At 40.5% G+C, this 18,010-nt stretch overlaps 1 protein-coding gene across 6 annotated transcripts in view; it reads left to right on the forward strand.

Moving 5' to 3' along the window:
* Positions 1-18,010, forward strand: part of HECW1 (HECT, C2 and WW domain containing E3 ubiquitin protein ligase 1) — a 320,240-nt gene that overhangs the window by 248,167 nt on the left and 54,063 nt on the right. For all 6 annotated transcript variants that reach the window (XM_084794159.1, XM_084794158.1, XM_084794162.1 and 3 more), the window contains 5 exons: positions 1,845-1,966; positions 2,899-3,084; positions 10,879-11,013; positions 13,653-13,758; positions 15,837-15,933. In XM_084794159.1, coding sequence (XP_084650285.1) covers positions 1,845-1,966; positions 2,899-3,084; positions 10,879-11,013; positions 13,653-13,758; positions 15,837-15,933 — 646 coding nt within the window. The remainder of the gene's footprint in view (positions 1-1,844; positions 1,967-2,898; positions 3,085-10,878; positions 11,014-13,652; positions 13,759-15,836; positions 15,934-18,010) is intronic.

An 18,010-nucleotide genomic window follows, 5' to 3' on the forward strand; every position in this document is an offset into this window, starting at 1 on the left:
ACACACACACACACGCAGGCTGAGACACTTTAGGCAAGCAGATACTGTAATTCTCATTCTGGCAGGTCTCAGCAATTTGTGGCAACAGAGATATTGAACATGCTTATTTGATTTGGTTTTTTGAATTGTTTTAAATCTTTGACAGTTTCACATACTTACACAATGAATTTTAGTTATTTTAACCTAAATTTCTTTCTCCCATCTGCCTCTCTTCCTCTCTCACCAGAGTCCTTCTTTCCAATAGGCCCTGCCCTACTGTCATGTAATCTTTATGTGCATAGCCCACTGAGTTTAATAGTTAAAGATTTTTCCCTGATGGTAGGCTAGAGGACATTTACTAGAGCGAAAACAAGTTATCAGTGGCTACATAAGAAAATGGCATGAAATACCCTCCACCAATGGGATCCTCCCCCATCCATGATGACCTGTGCATTGACCCCATCTTTAATAGGTCTTGTGTAGACAGCCACAGCTGCATGAACTTTTTAGAATGTACTGATGATATCATAACTTAGAGACACCTTTTAGTTGGCCATCTCCCTACTTACTGGCTCCTACCTTCTTTAAAGCGCGTGCGCGCGCACACACACACACACACATACACACATACACACACACACACACATCTTTCAATCAACAATTTTAATTTTAATTTTAATTGTCTCCATTCTGCTTTCTCATTCAGACGCACAACAGCCCTTGTTTAGATTTTTCTGTTACTAATTTCTTTGTTCAGTCTTCTGAGAGATACATGGTACAAGAGTCAAGTAATTGCAAACAGGATAAGAGAAGGTACATGGGGTGACTTTTGGATTTGGTATTAGTTCACATGGAATTTACTGCATAATAAAAAGCCTCAAATTTAGTGGATAAACTCATAACTGCCTTTGTCCCTCGTGTCTGCTGGTGAGCAGTGCAAACTGAGTAAAGCTGGCAGATTGCTAGGATGTGGCTGGACTCTTTGGCCACTTGTTGGGTTACCTGTGTGGTGGTTAGTCTCAGATGGCCTCAGTTTGGAAGTTATCCCTCTGCCTTGCTCCCTTAGTGGACATGGGGACAGAAGATAGACAGAGGCATAAGTGCTTGGTCCCCTGTCTCAGAGCTGACTTGTTGCTTCTGCTTTGTGGAACTGGATGGAACAAAGGACAGGCCAGGGCCAGTTTGTCCAGGGAGGAGCTAGAAAGTCCCACCACAGAGGAGTGCTTATAGGAGGGCAGAGCTGTGATGCCTTCTTTAAACTGTCATAGCTACAGGTAACACTTGTAACAAAACAAAAAAAAGAGACAAAAGAAGGAGATGTGAGGTGCCTTCCTAAGAAATAATGATTCCTGACTTTTAAAAACTCAAAATTTGAAATGTTTAAAAGCATATTTAGAATGTCAACATCATGCCACAAAGGGGAAATTCTGAGGTTCATGCATAAAATTTATGTAAAATGTTGTATAAACCAGGTATGGTGACACATGATTTTAACCCCAACACTTATGGGGCAGAGATAAGAAGACCGTGAGTTTGAAGTTAGGTTGCACTATATTGTGAGACTGTCTCAAAAAAGTTGTGTAAACTTGCCTCTAGGCTATGTATATAAGGTATAAATGAAAGGTACTTAAATTTCATGTTCAGGCTGTGTCTCGTCTCTAAAATCCCTCATTATGTATATGCATATGTTCTATAAATTGAAAAAAATCTGAAACACTTTTTGTCTCAAGCATTTGGAACAACAACAACAAAAAGTCTTGACCTAAGTCTGGTGAGTGAGTTGGGGCTTGGGGGTGTGTCTGGCACCCAATGAGGAAGGACGTTTCACCCAACAGAACCCATTGCTTCGTTTCACTTTCTTCTAGATCTGAGGAGAGAAGGGTCAGTGTCTCCTGTCAACTCACAAAAGATCACCTTGCTGCTTCAGTCCCCAGCGGTCAAGTTCATCACCAATCCTGAGTTCTTCACGGTGTTGCACGCCAACTACGTGAGTGCTCCCAAAGCAAAGACAGGGTAGCCCGGCTTTCTCAGAACCAGAAACAAGCGCTACGTAATCATTTAATAAGATAAAGGGCCTAGAATCGTATTCTGTGAGCTTGGAGAAAGAAGGAGACATTTTTCAATTATATCTTTTATTGTTTGAGATTATAATATAATTGCATCCGTGCCCTTTCCCTTTCTTCCTCCAAACCCTCCCATATGCGCTGCCTTTCTCTTTTTCAAATGTATTGCCTCTTTTTTCATTAATGGTGTGGTTGATGGTGTGTGTGTGTGTGTGTGTGTGTGTGTGTGTGTGTGTTGTGTATGTGTGTGTTGTGTCTGTGTGTCTGTGTGTGTAACTCAGACCATTCTTTTCCATGTGAGCCTCCCAGTAAAGAAGGACTCAGAAACTCTATTGCCTTTCTAAGGGTTCTGTCAAGATCATGTCAGTGAAAAATAAATGTTTGTTTTTTATTGGTCTTATTTTTTTTATATAAAATGGCTTTAAATTTTTATAATTTTATTTTTTATCATTTTTTTAATCATTAAACCGTTTTAGACGGCTTTTTCTTAGAGCCAAGTGTGGCAGATCTAGGAAGAATACCTCCGAGACAATGCGCATTTCCGCTTCTAAAGATTTATTTTTTAATTACATATTATTTTACGTGGTTTTGCCTGCGTGTACTCCTGCATGCCGGAAGAGGGCACCAGATCTCATTACAGATGGTTTTGAGCCACGATGTAGATGCTGAGAATTGAACTCAGCACCTTTGGAAGAGCAGTCAGTGGTCTCAGCCTCTGAGCCATCTCTCCAGGCTCGCTATGTGTGTTTCTAACGCCTCCATTTCTGTACTCACAGCACGTTAAGGCACTCAGTGTGTTTACTCTGTGTCTCCTAACTTCACATCCTCTTCCTTCATTTGTTGCAAACCATCTCAGAGTGCCTACCGGGTTTTTACAAGTAGCACTTGCTTGAAGCATATGATTTTGAAAGTCCGACGAGATGCTCGCAATTTTGAACGGTACCAGCACAATCGGGACCTGGTGAATTTCATCAACATGTTTGCAGACACTCGACTGGAACTGCCCCGGGGCTGGGAGATCAAAACTGATCATCAGGGAAAGGTAAGAATAATCAATATGTGGGTTTTCACCCAGTATTCTGGTTCACTGATGCAGGAGATGAGGAAGAAAGTGAGGGAAGGCGGTGGGTAAGGAAGCGGTAATATTGGTACCCACGAAGAAGGGAGGCCCTTACATCCACGTCAGGCTTCTTACTCACTCCACAATCCATATACAGTGCAGTATGAGATATTTAGCATCTTCTTTGCCATCTGGGGAACAAAATGCCGCCTGGTTTCCACTTTATAGCTTTAAACTTTCCATTGAGCGCTTTTGTTCAATGCCCTTTGTCTTAGTTGCTTTATTATAGCTAAGTCAACGTCAAAAAGGAAAGTGTTTCGTTTGAGGCTCACAGTTTCAGAGGACTAGAACCAGGATTGTCAAGGCAGGAAACATGACATCAGGCATGGTGCTGGCCCAATAGCTGAGAGTTCACACCCTGAGACAAGCACACTGGGAATGCGCAAGTCTTTTGAAACCTCAAAGCCCGCCCCCAGTAACACGCCTCCTTCAGCAAGGCCACACTTCCTAATATTTCCTTCCTTGTCATTGTTGTGTTTCTGTGAAGAGACACCATGACCAAGGCAGCAGATTGATCTCCACAGCAGATGCTACTGTCATGTCCTGGTCCCCACACCTACAGATAATAACATGCCAGCGATAAAGATTTCATCCATTTTGGAATACCTATTAAGTGTTTCTTCTGGCATAGTACTTTCCTTTAAATTTTTTTTCAGTGAAACATGAAAAAGATAAAAATATGAATTTGAAATGAAAAGACATTCCTTTAATAAAAAATTATCAATGTGACTAGATACCCATATATACATACATATACATATGTATATGTATATATGACTATGGATATATATACAGATATTATATAGTACTGGCTAATTCCTACATACTCAGTCTACATAATGTTACTACTCTGTATGTTTTCAGAGCTGAGCATTTGTTATCCTATAACCAGTTGGTGTGCTATTTCCCGGGGAAGACTATTTCCCCCACACTCAGCATTCCTTGGTTGACTGTAGGTTTTTGTATAGGCTTGAGGCCTCGTGGGCTTCCTCCCCTCCCCTCTTCCCCCATCTACTTTGGTATGTCTATGGATGCCATCCTTGTTCATGTTTATTCAGCCCATGTTTATTCGGCCTGTCGGTGGGGCTTCATGTGTAGTTTTTGAGATTCCTAGGAGACACCATTTCATGGCAAACTCCCTGTTACTCTGGCTCTTACAAATCTTTGGGTCACAACTTGATCCTTGAGTCACAAATGCAGGAATTGTATTACAGATATATCAGTTGAAACCGGCCTCCAAAATTCTGTATTTTGATCAGTTGTAGTTTTCTGTAATGGTCTCCATCTGTTACAAACAGAAGTTTCCTTGATGTAGCATGAGGACTACACTTACTGTGCAAATATGGATAAACGTTTGGGATATAGTTTGGGATAAATATAATGTTTGGGATAAATATAGTTGGGATATGGATTGTGCTGCTCCCCTAAAGTGGAAGCTGTAGGTTCAACCAATAAAGGAAAAGGCCCCAAAGCATAAAACTCTCAAAAAACCTTTTCATCCTTTCTATATAAGGCCCAGCCCTGCCTAACCAATTCAGGTACGTAGCTTTCCCTGCGAATAATGCCTAGCATGTAGCTGGCAATCAATAAATCAAGGACTTACTCGTAGAGGTTCCTAAAAAAGAAACAAGAATAAGAGAACAGCAGAAATAACTGAATATTAAATGTTAATATCACTTAACTAAGCAAATAACAGATATCAAAAATGAAACTTGACCAATCTGAAATAAGGAATTTAGTTCCAGCATGATGGTGCTTCCCTATGATCTGGACAATAGGGAGAGATCCTGCCTCATAATAAAGGATTCAGGGAAGCAGACTCATTGGGCATTATTCTTGGCCTTGGAGTCAAAAACAAATTTAATTAATGAAAATGAATTTTAAAAATAAGCTTTATAAAACTATCTATAATATGATGATAAGTCTGTACAAGATTTATTAAGGTAATTCAGCCAAGATCAGCAACTTTAAATATGTTTCTAACTTTCATCTCAGTAATCAACTCAACTTATAGAATTGATACTAAAATACAACATATGCACAAACCTAAAAAGAAGAACACTTAATTTACAAACTTCTATCTACTTGTAATATTTTTTACTTAGCTAATTGTTTGCTTAATTTTTCATATTATATAAGCATTTTATAAATTTAGTTTTATCTATTCATGTTTTGATCTAATTCAGATTATTTGATTATATTTTTACAGCACTTGCAACACTTTTAAATCCTCACTTACTGATTTTACTTATTCAGTTGCTTTATAAAATACTCCAGATGGACTGGACACTAGGCCAAGGGGTATGTCTCATGAAAGTCTTCACTTAGCAGGAAAATGGGATAGTGATGAGGACATCCTAAGGTGAGAGAAATACAGGAGATAGGGAAATAGATGGATCCAGAGGGTCCTAGAAACCTACAAGAAGAACACTATAATGGGCAGATCTGGGCCCAGAGGTTCTGCTCGATCTATGGCACCAATCATAAAATACTCCATTAATGTAGCATTTGATGAGACTGTGCTATCTTATGAAATTTGCTAGACATGTTTTGTATACTATCCTATTTGAAGGCTATTTTTCATACTTCTGGGAGCAGCACTGTATACCCATGTGCTTACCTTTATTTCAACACTTTTTAGTCATGACTTTAATTAGATTGCCAACAGTGGGTTTCTATAATGCCATTTTCATACTTCCTTACTTTTAATTAACTCATCCCATACTCCGTCTCCCCTAACCTCCAACTCCATGCCCTCTCACACCTTGAACCTCTAATGTCCTCTAATTTCCTGCATGTCGCATGTGTTCTGCCACCCCATCTAAGTATATCTTAAATTGGATTTCAAGACCCTTGGTTTCCATAGTCACGCACTCTTCACTTTGGTTAAGCCTTCCTCCATGCCTCCATTTTCCCCGCCCCTTGCTTCCTCCCTGCTTAAATCTTTCCCAGGTATTAACTTTCTCTGTTGTCGTGTCATCTGTATTCTGTTCTTCCTCCTCCCTTTCTTGTTTCCTGGCCTTAATGTACATTGCAAATCAAACACACAAAACAAAAGATTCAAAGCTAGGCTCCACATATGTGGCATTATTATTTCAGGACACAGATTACCCCAGTAATTTTTTTTCCAGTTCCATCTGTCTTACTACAAATTTCATGATTTCATTTTTCTTTACAGCAGAATAAAACCGCATGTGTATTGTACCACACTTCCCTTATCTAGTGAACATCCATGTGCAAGTGTCTTTTGTAGCATATATAGTCCTTTGGTTGTAAGATTAAGATAGATATAACTGAGTCATATAGTAACTTTTTTACTTGGTTTGTTTTTTAATACTCCAGAATGATTTTCCAGAGTGGCTACACTGGTTGACACATCCACCAACAGGGGAAGAATTTGCCTTTTACCACCTCCACGCCAGCATTTGTTATCATTTGTATTCCTGATGATGGCATTCTGACAGGATGAAATGAAATATTAGTTGTTTTAATAGTCATTTACCTGGTGGTTGGGGATGCTGAGCAATTTTTAAATGTGTTTACCAGACATTCGTATTTTTTTTAATTTTTTATTAATTTATTCTTGTTACATCTCAATGGTTATCCCATCCCTTGTATCCTCCCATTCTTCCCTCCCTCCCATTTTCCCCCTACTCCCCTCCCCTATGACTGTTCCTGAGAGGGACTTCCTCCCCCTTTATATACTCATAGGGTATCAAGTCTCTTCTTGGTAGCCTGCTATCCTTCCTCTGAGTGCCACCAGGTCTCCCCCTCCAGGGGACATGGTCAAATATGGGGCACCAGAGTTCGTATGAAAGTCATACCTCAGCTATTAAAAACAAGGAATTCCCGAAATTTGTGGACAAATGGATTGAACTAGAAATGCTCATAATGAGTGAGTTAACCCAGAAGCAGAAAGACTCAAATGGTATATACTCACTTATATCTGCATACTAGCCCAAGGGGCATGTCTCATGAAAGTCTTCACTTACCAGGAAACTGGGACAGAGGGGAGGACATCCTATTGGGACTTTAGGTGAGGGAAGCATGGGAGAATAGCAAAGTAGAAGGATCCAGAGGGTCCTAGAAACCTACAAGAAGAACATTATGGTGGGCAGATTTGGGCCCAGGGGTCCCGCTCAAACTATGGCACCAGTCAAGGACAATACAGGCTGTAAACTTCAAACCCCTACCCAGATCTAGACATTCATATTTTTTATTTTGAGAATTTTCTGTTCAATTCTGTAACACATTTTAATACTGGACTGGGTTTTTTTTTCCTTTTTATCTACTTCTTTGAGTTCTTTACATATTCTAAAATCAAACCAGTGTCTCTCCTGCCCCATACTTTTTAAAATTATCACACACACACATACATACACACACACACACACATACACACACACACACACAGCTTGCTAAGTTCTACTGCTTATAAGGATATGTGTTTAGGACACCCAGAAAATGCTCTACCACACAACAGGGACATATGCTCAACAATGTTCATAGCTGCCTTATTCATAATAACCAGAACATGGAAACAGCCTAAGTGTCCCTCAGTAGAAGAATGAATAAAGAAACTGTGGTACATTTACACTATAGAATACTATAAAACAAGGAATTCCCAAAATTTGTGGACAAATGGATTGAACTAGAAATTATCATAATGAGTGAGTTCACCCAGAAGCAAAAAGAGACAAATGGTGTATACTCACTTATATTGAGACACTAGCCTAAGGGGTATGTCCCATGAAAGACTTTACTTACCAGGAAAGTGGGTCAGAGGGGAGGACATCCTATTGGGATTTTAGGTGAGAGAAGCATGGGAGAATGGGGAAATAGAAGGATCTAGAGGGTCCTGGAAACCTACAAGAAGAACATTATGATGCGTGGATCTGGGTCCTGGGGTCCTCCTGCTCAAACTATGGCACCAGCCAAGGACAATATGTGCAGTAAACTTCAAACCCCTACCCAGACCTAGCCGATGGACAGGACATTCTCCACCATTGAGTGGAGAGTGGGGTCTGACTTTCATACAAACTCTGGTGCCCCATTTTTGACCATGTCTCCTTGATGGGAAGGCCTTGTGGCACTCAGAGGAAGGATAGCAGGATATCAAGAAGAGACTTGATACCCTATGAGCATATACAGGGGGAGGAGGTCCCCTCAGTCACAGACATAGGGGAGGGGAGTAGGGAGGAAGCAGGAGGGAGGAATGGGAGGATACAAGGGATGGGCTAACAATTGAGATGTAATATGAATAAATTAATAAAATATTTTTTAAAAATGATATGTGTTTAGGGATGATTGCGTGGGATTGGGTAGCATAACAGTGGGTACATCTCTGGAAAACACTGAGAGTCCCTCTCTGAGTAGCCACTGAATGTCCTGCAGCTCTTCATCTTGGGGTGGGCCCAGTAAGGTTTCCTCCCTCTATGCTGGGATGTCAGCTGATGTTGTCAATGTGAAAGTCTTGGTTAGGCAGCCATGTTTCTTGTACTTCGTGCTCCAGATTCTCTGTCATATAGAGAAGACACTATGCACACACTATCTCACAGCAGGCATCAAGGTCCTCCAGCTCTTACAGGCTTCCTACTCCATCTTCCATGACGTTCCCTGAACCTTAGGTATAGGGACTGTATTCTATCAATCACGGTCGGTACCCAAGTCAGTTGTTCTCCATGCTTTAAGCAATTGTGGCTTTCTGTAATGGTCTCCATCTGCTGCAAAAGATGTTTCTTATATGAGGGGTGAGGGTTACACTTATCTATGAAATAAGTACTTAGACTACAAATAGGAAATTGGAAGTACTAGGTTCTCCTCTAGGGTCCATGACCTCATCAGCCATGGGTAGTTGACTAAGTTTTCTTTCACCTTGGCTGGATTAGATGGCTGTTGGTAACTCCCAAGATGTAAGTGACTCTGTTGCTGTCTTGGGGACATCTTGCTATGCTGATGGCTCACAGCCATCCATAACTCCAGTTCTATGGGATCCAGTAGCCTTTTTGAACTCAATAAGCACCTAGCACACTTGTGGTGCACACATATAGACACAGGCAAAACATATACACACATGAAATAGAAATGAATAACTATAAAAACCAAAATAATTAAAGAACAATAGATCATGATTTAAGAGGAAGTGAGGGGACATAAGAGGAATTGGAGAGGGGAAGGGAGGGGTAGGAATTATGTAAAACAGAAATTATGTATAAAATTCTCAAAAAAAAAAAACCTAAAAATAAAATATCTTAAATCCCTGTTTATTCATTAACAATGATACAGTTTAGAATTATAACATATGGTGAAAAGAAGGAAGTTTCTCATTGTTTCAAATTCTGTCATGTTATTCTTTGAGGGTCGGGCAGAGTAAGTACTCCCAGGGATTCTCAAAAATCTCAAGGTTAAACATTCTCCTAACAGTCTATTTACTGTATGATTTGGATAATTAAAAGCCATGCTTAATGAATAAAATTAATAAGATAATATGCTACATTTGTAGTATGTACACAGAACTTTCTTTTTTCAGTGTCTTAAAGTTTTTATTGTAGAGATGTTTTGTTTCCTTTGTTAGGTTTAGTCCCAGGTATTAGTATTTGTGCTGCTATGTGGGGTAGATATTGTAAGTGGGATTCTTTATCTAGTTTCTTTTTCAGTATAATTGTTATTGGCATATAGGAAGGCTACTGATTTGGGGATACTACTTTTGTTCCCACTGTTTTGTTCCCCGTGTTTATCAGCTGTAAGAGTTTTGGGATGGATCTGTAGTGTTTCTCATGTCATTCTCACAGAATCGTATCTGTGAATAAGGATTCTTTGATTTATTTTCCTATCTGTAACCCTTTCATTTTCTTTTAATGTATTATTTAGTAAACTTAAGACACTACATTGAAAAGAAGCAGAAGAAAAAAACACCTAGCAATGGAGGGTACTGAATTATTATACAACCATCAAACAATACCACATGCTCATTAAATTTTGTGTAAGAGTATTTTTTAATGAATTGGAGAAATGATCACAAAATACGATATTTTCTTATAACAAACATATATCTTCTAATATGTAGAGAACACACATATATATGTGTATATGGCCATGAGAAAAAGAAATATCTAGGGGGAAAATCAAAAATATTTTTGTATTTATTTCTTTACACTGTGATCTTTGGGGAATTTGCTTATTCCTTTCATTCAGTTACTGTTGAATATCCATGTGTTTTACCTCAGCTAATGAGGTAAGTGTTGATTTGAAATGATACAGAAGACAAAGGGCCAAAAATAAGTATGACCACTATGGCCAGTGTTAACTGTCATCGTTACAGACTCTGGAAGCACTGCAGAGGGCCTTTGGACCTGCCTGTGCAGGTTAATTGAGGTGGAAAGAACCGCCCCAGGATGTGACACTATTCACCGGCTGGGATCCTGGTCTGTCTAAATGGAGCCGGGGAGCTAAGGAGCAGCATGCATTCATTTGCTTTCCGGTTCCCGATTGTGGATGCAGTGTGACCAGCTGCTAACAGCTCCTGCTGCCCTGACTTCCCGATCATGACAGATTACACCCTCTAACTGTCAGGATAATCCCTTTCTCCCTTAAATTTCTCTTGTCTGAGGGTTTTATCATGGCCACAGGAAATGAAACTAAGAAAGTGAGTCCTGAAAGAGTCTTAGAGTATCAGCTCCACCTCTGACAGCGCATTGTCTTACTGTCTGTCTGCAGTCTTTCTTTGTGGACCACAACAGTCGAGCTACCACTTTCATCGACCCCCGAATCCCTCTTCAGAACGGCCGCCTTCCCAGCCATCTGACCCACCGGCAGCACCTCCAGAGGCTCCGCAGCTACAGTGCCGGAGAGGTATGTCCTCCATGCCCTGAACCATGGTGCCCAAGTCTCTCCCGGGGTCCCGGGAAAAAAATGCTTAATTTCTTAGTTTTTGTGATCTAGAGTTGTGTGTCTTATGAGAGATGAAGGCATTTGCCTGATTTTTCAGTGGAGAATTGAGTGATTGATGCGGGTGCTTTTTTGTCTGCCTAGATATGTCTCAATCTGCCTTCCTTCTGTGCTTGCCTTTGTCCAAATTGCATTACCAGAAATCTCTCTGGTTTAAAGGAAACTGAAAATATAATGTCAGGAAAATATAGGAGACCTCTATACATAGGACATCAAAAGAATCTTATTTCCAATCAGTTACCGACAAGTGCTACTAAAAGGACAAAATTGATGGTATTCAGTTATGACTGACTTAAAATTTCACCTCTCCACAAGACCCTGGAGAGAAGGTTAATAATACAACTATTGACTAATAATTGAGAGAGATAAGAAAAGGGGAAGAAAAACAAAACAAAAACAAAAAACAGGAAACCAGGCTCTGAGTGCTCTATCCTACAGTCTCTTTCCTGGTTTTATCTTCTTTTACCACTTACAATTACTTTCTGCTGAACATTGGAAGTCTGCTGCCTTGCCGAAGGATCAGTTTCATTGCCTTTCTAAACTAGACCCTGTATCCCACACTGGTCCCCCGGTGCCCTAACTGTAGAGGAATATCTCCATCCAACCAGTCCGTCCTCCAGGCTCAAGTCTGTAGCCATCTAGTGCCTGCTCTTGGCGTTTCTACAGGAGAGCCTACAAGGCCTCAGTGTGGTTGTCTCTAGCTTGCTCATAGTCGGCCCAAGGCATGTAGGTCATCAGCCATCTGCCTCTGGGGTAGCCTACCTCTTAAACTTTTCAGTCTGGGTTAATTTTCCCAGTAAGCATGTGGGCTCAGACGTATACTCCATTTCTCTCTGAAGCATACCTGGGACACTGCCCATGGGGCCAGAAAAGGGGGGACCGTTTCTGTTCAAAAGCCTTCTTCATTTCAACACAACCCACCAAGTTACAGGGCCTTCCTTTGGAATGAGGCAAAAGGGGTCTCCTGAATCCAAGTCCCCAAGTCTTCTGGAACTCAAATTTCAGATCTATTGCTACAATTTCTGTCTGACTCATCACTCCATCCACACATGAGTCATCTTTGAGAATTCTCTCATTACCGTATATAAAGTGTGTATCGATGTGAACTGGAATAACTCCCTTCAGAGGAAAGACCCATATCATTTCAGTCTCAAAAAATTACATATTTATTAGTGAAGAAAATTGGGAACTAGCACTGCATAACCGTTTCAGCAAACCTCACTCACTGCTTCGAGCTTTGTCTGTTTGCTGAAGTAGTGCATAGCTCTGGCTTTGAGGGCTGGTTTCTAACTACACCAGCTTAGCAGAGATGAGTGCAAAGTGAAAAATCCACCCATGTGGAACAGAATATAATTCCTTGTCTCTCACGTGATCCATAGGCAATGCGGCGGGGGGGGGGGGAAGAATTATGGATTCACAGCTTCACTAAAAGAGAAGCCAAGACACTGAACTGGTGGCACCCTTTTATATACCAGGGATACTGTTTGTGTCACTACAGAGTATCAAAGTATGGCTTAAAAGCCAAACGTGGTGGCATATGCCTGTAATACGACCACTCAGAGAGGCAGAGGCAAATGGGTCTCTACGAGCTCGAGGCCAACCTGGTCTACAGAGTGAGTCCAGGACAGCCAAGGCTACAGAGAAAACGCCTGTCTCAAAAAAACAAAAAGAAAGCATGATTTAAAGTTATTCTAGCAAGTGCCACATCTTTTTGTGGGGAGGGGAATTAAGGAGGTCTTTTGTGACTAAATGTTTAAGCCCCTTTTAAATATCTTAACTAAATTCTTTTCAAAATTCTTAAATATATTGACGCTTACTTATACTTTTCAAAGAATCATACTACAGATGATACATCTGAGAAATATTTCAAAGTGGAAATCTATACTGTCTTGGTCTCTCTTTTTGTTTGTTTTGTTTTTGAGACAAGGTTTCACCCAAGTAACCTGGACTGGCTGAGAACTAGGCTAACCTCCAACACTTTAGCCCCTGGTTCCATTTCCAGACATCTGGGATTACAGCCATGAACCACAATGCTGGGCTCTAAGGTCTCAAAGAACAATATATATATATTATTTTATATGTATAAATTGGATATAATAATTTTTTCTTGGAAATGTGGTAATCAAAATATAATAGAGAAAAAAAGCAGAGTGGTGATTGGAATGCTAATTCAACATTACCTAAAGAGCAGGTGCATCTTACAGTCACTACTGAAGTTCAGTGACAACTCTGGAAAGAAAATCAGAGACCCGCGTTTCCACTACTGCTTGTATAGAACTTATTTCTCTAATGTTTACGTCAGTGCACTGACTAGTACCCAATCACTGGCCCAGTCACTTTTACAAAACACAATATGGCACACCCAATGTTCCACTTACTAACTTCTAAAGCTTGCTTGCTTTTCATCAACCTAATGATTGTTATCTGAATCTATCTAGGTGATGCCAAGATGATTTAACTTTCATGCAGAAAGAAAAATGATTTTAAAGGAAAATCTGTAATTGACAACCTATTTCCAATCTTATACTTTTATTTTAAATTAGGCATCAGAAGTCTCTAGAAACAGAGGAGCATCTTTGCTTGCCAGGCCAGGACACAGCCTAATAGCTGCTATTCGAAGCCAACATCAACACGAGTCATTGCCACTGGGTATGTATCCTAAGTCTTGGGCCTCTAGCAAACCTATGCTTAATATTCTTGTCTTTACTGTGAACCCTTTAATAGTCTTCCAGAGTTTTCTTTCTCTTTTTTTGCTCTCGCAAAGGGTACATTTAGCTATCCTGTCACTAACTACGTAGGCTGGGTTATCTTAAAACAAGCAAGATTCATCTGACTCTCCATGCTGGGATTAAAGTCGAGCACCTCCACACCTGGCCTCTCCTTTCTCCTGACACTGCAGTGGTTCACTCTTCACCTCTTATCAGTCTTTCTTCTAAATCCTCATGAATATTCTATTCAGTAATCAATTAAACTCAAAAAGAAAAAAAGGATTTAGTTGAAATAATTGATTCATGTTCTTGTTGCTGTAGGTAAGATTTTGTATTGTTTCTTTGTTTACTATTGTTATACTAAGGAGTGAATGTAGATTATATATGCTAGGCAAATACTCCGCCATTAAGCTATATCTCCATATTTTCATTTTTTTTTTTGACATGGTCTCACAGAATTGCAAAGACTGGGCTTAATCTTTCTCTATAACCCAGGCAGCCATTAAATCATGATCTCCTGCCTTAGACTTCTGTGGAACCTCGGAATACACACACACACACACACACACACACACACACACACACACACACTCAGCCACATGCAGGTGTTGTTTTTTTTTTTAATATAGTGATTTTAACTTATCTTCAAGAATTCCATACATGTATACAATGTGTTTTGATCATCATCTACCTGCTAGTCTCCCTTCCAACTCTTCCTCAACCTCTCCTCTGTCTTCAACCTCCTGTGTCCAATTAGTGATCCCCATGTACCCACGGGTGTAGGGCCATCGGCTGGGGAGTGTGCAACCTGTCACGGGACACACTACAGGAAAAAAAAATGACTCTCCCTCCCTGCTAGCCAGCAACTGCTAATAACTTCTCAGCGAGGGGTGGGGCATCAGGAGCCCCTCCCATATGTGCTAGAATGTTGACTGGTGTGATCTTACGCAGGTCCTGGGTGGGCAACTACAGCTGCTGTATGTCCACAGTACAATATCCCGGCCATATGCAGAACACACTGTTTTGTCCCAGTCCTCCGCACGCTCTGACTCCTAGGATCTTCCTGCCCCAGGTTCTGTGATGTGTTGTGAGGCCCAGGAGAAGGGAGTGTGTTAGAGATGTCCATTCAGGGCTACATACTCCACAGTTACCTGTCCTCTGCATTTCGACCAGTTGTGAGTCTCTGCATGAACCGCCATCCATTAAAAAAAACAACAACAACAACAAGCTTCTCTGATGAGGAATAGGAGCTGCACTCCTCTGTGGATATAAAAAATAAATATTAAAAAGGCAGTTTGATACCTTGCCCATTTAGCAACATAATAAAGGTAGGTTCTCCCACCAAGCCTATGACCTCTCCAGCCATAGGTTTTAATCAAGTTTAGAGTACCAGGCTTGAGATCCCTCCTGTAGAGCAGGTCATCCATCAATTTTAAAACGTGATTGAGGAGCCTCTGATACATCCACGCCACCTTTGCACCAATGGGAACTCTTGGTGGACAGCTGGGTGAGAGTGTTGCCCTCTGCACCTCCCCTCCAGTGTGTATGCAGAAAGCTTACACAGCCGTCACTCTCAGCCTCACCTGTTGTAAGTCTAAGTAATGTGTATTTTCATCCCTGTGGCTGAAAAGTCAATGCAAAGTCATGGCAGCAAGTATCAAACACTCAAAAAAGGATTTCTTTGAGCTCACAAAGAATCTTTTGTCATCACAGCTTGAGAAGATGACCACAAAGGCTGTATTAGATACAGACGTCCTCACGGGAGAGCTGGTCTGATCTCCATCTTCCATCTAAACATAGAGGAAGTAACACCCTGCCTGTCATTTAACAGATGATTGCTCAGACTTGATTCACTTTCGCTTATATTTTTAAAGATAATAACGCTATTGTGTCCTATTTTATGCAACAGCCTGATGTTATTAAGCGTATTTCAATTTTCTACATTATTCCCTAGTACTGAGTGGGCACTTTATAGTTACCTACCTCAACCACTGCTCTGCATTTTCCTCTCTGTTTCAGCATACAATGACAAGATTGTGGCATTTCTCCGCCAGCCAAACATTTTTGAAATGCTACAAGAACGTCAGCCAAGCTTGGCAAGAAACCACACACTCAGGTAGGGTTCATTTCCTGTCCCAAAAGCACTTGACCCTCCCAGGATTTCTGTTGTTGTTGTTGCTGCTGCTGCTGTTGTTGTTTTCCAAGTTTTACAACTTGGAACACTATGGAGAGGCAGCCAATGGGGTTTATGATACCTTTCATGCCTGTTTCTAACTTTTAAGTTAGTCCTGAAAAGAAAGGGCTCATTGTTCCGGAAATTGTTTCAGAGAAGTAGTCCTATCAGGTTACGTAGTGTTAAAATTATTCCTACTGACTTGGAAGAGAATAGGAAGGGAACAACATGGTTTTCATAAACATTATTTATATAATGCACCATCTAAATTATTTTTAGTTTTGAAATATAATTGTTTAATGATAAAACTCTTAAGTGACAACTTTCAAAAATAAGCAAACAAAAAGTATTGTGTGTATGCTACTTAAATCTTAGTATATGAGAGTCATGTTTAATATTTTTATTCTTGACATTATAATATAATTATATTGTTTGCCTCTTGCCTTTCCTCCCTCTGAACCTTCTAATGCACCCCTTCTTGCTCTCTTTCACATTCATGGCTTTATCTTCTACTATTTGTTGTTACATACATATATGTGTGTGTGTGCATATATACACACATATGTTCATAAATAAATACAACCTGTTTAGTCTGTGTAATGTTACTTGTATTATGTTCAGGGCTGGTGATTTGGCTTCGTATAACCAACTGCTGTGCTCTTCCCTGGGGAACAGTCTTTCTCCTGCTCTCAAGCACTCCTTAGTTACCTGTCTTAGTCACTTGTCTAGGGTCAAGGCATCCGTGTGGTCCCTGCTCAGCTCCTGTTTAGGCAGTCATGTTGGTGAGACATGGGTGTGGCTCCAAACATTCCTAGGACTCACACTCTGGCAGCAATCTCCGTGTTCCTCTGGCTCCTGCTGTCTTCCCACCCACTCCTCCGCCTTGGGTGCAGGAGCTGTGCTGTAGATGGGTCAGTTGTTGGGACTGAGCTCCACAGCTCTGCACTTTGATTGGTTGTGATTTTCTGTAATCGTTTCTGCCTGTTGCAAAGAGAAGTTGATTGATGAAAGGTGAGAACCATACTAATCTGTGGGTATAAAGACATATACTTATAATGCAATTAGGGATTATACTGGTTTAGCAAAATGGCAGTCATAGGTTCTCTAAAATCTGACTTTATGAACTCTAGGTAATTGGCTGTGATTCCAGTCGTGTGTGTGTGTGTGTGTGTGTGTGTGTGTGTGTGTGTGTGTGTGTGTGTGTGTGTGTTATGACAAGTAATGAAAAAAGAGACCATGGACTTGACATAGAGCAAGGAGGGGTATATAACATGGTTTGAAGGAAAAAGAAAAAAAGGAAAAGGGAAATGATATAATTATATTATAATCTCAAAAGTAAAAATAACTTAAAACTTTGGATATGAGATCAAGCAGAGTCTTTGTGCTCCAGCAGCAATTAGCCAATCTTTCTAACAATAATCAGCCCCAAATGTCATTGTATTTGTTCACATGAACCAAATATGCATTTCAGAGTTATTTTCAGATATACTTTAAAAGGAAAACATAACCATTAAAATTGTAATGTTCTCAGCCAAGAATTAGGTGGAGCGCCAGGAATCCTGCAGAAGAAGAGGAGGAAGGATTGTAGGAGCCAGAGGGGTTGGTTCTGTGGTTTTCTTGTCATGTCCTTGACCCCTCTGGCTCCTATGATCCTTCCTTCCCCTCTTCCACTCACTCCCACCCCAGGAATGATTCCTCTTTACTTCCTGGTGTCTGCAGTTACTGCAGGCTATGTACTCACATCTGAAGATTTGGTGCTAGGAGCCTCAGATTAGAGAGAACACGTCACATTTGTCTTTCTGGCTCTGGGTTACCTCACCCAGATTGACCTTTTCTAGTTCCAACCATTTACATGAAATTTTTGTGGTTTTGTTTTTCTTTAAAGCTAAGTAGTATTCCGTCGTGTGCATGTTCCGCATTTTCATTATCTACTTGTCCACTCAAGGACGTTAGGCCGGGGTCCTTTCCTAGCCATTGTGAACAAGCAGAAATGAGCAGCACTGTGCAAAGTGCCTGAGGG

The sequence above is a fragment of the Acomys minous genome (genome assembly GCF_964271855.1).
Source record: "Acomys minous genome assembly, chromosome: 9".
Classification (NCBI taxonomy): Eukaryota; Metazoa; Chordata; class Mammalia; order Rodentia; family Muridae; genus Acomys; species Acomys minous.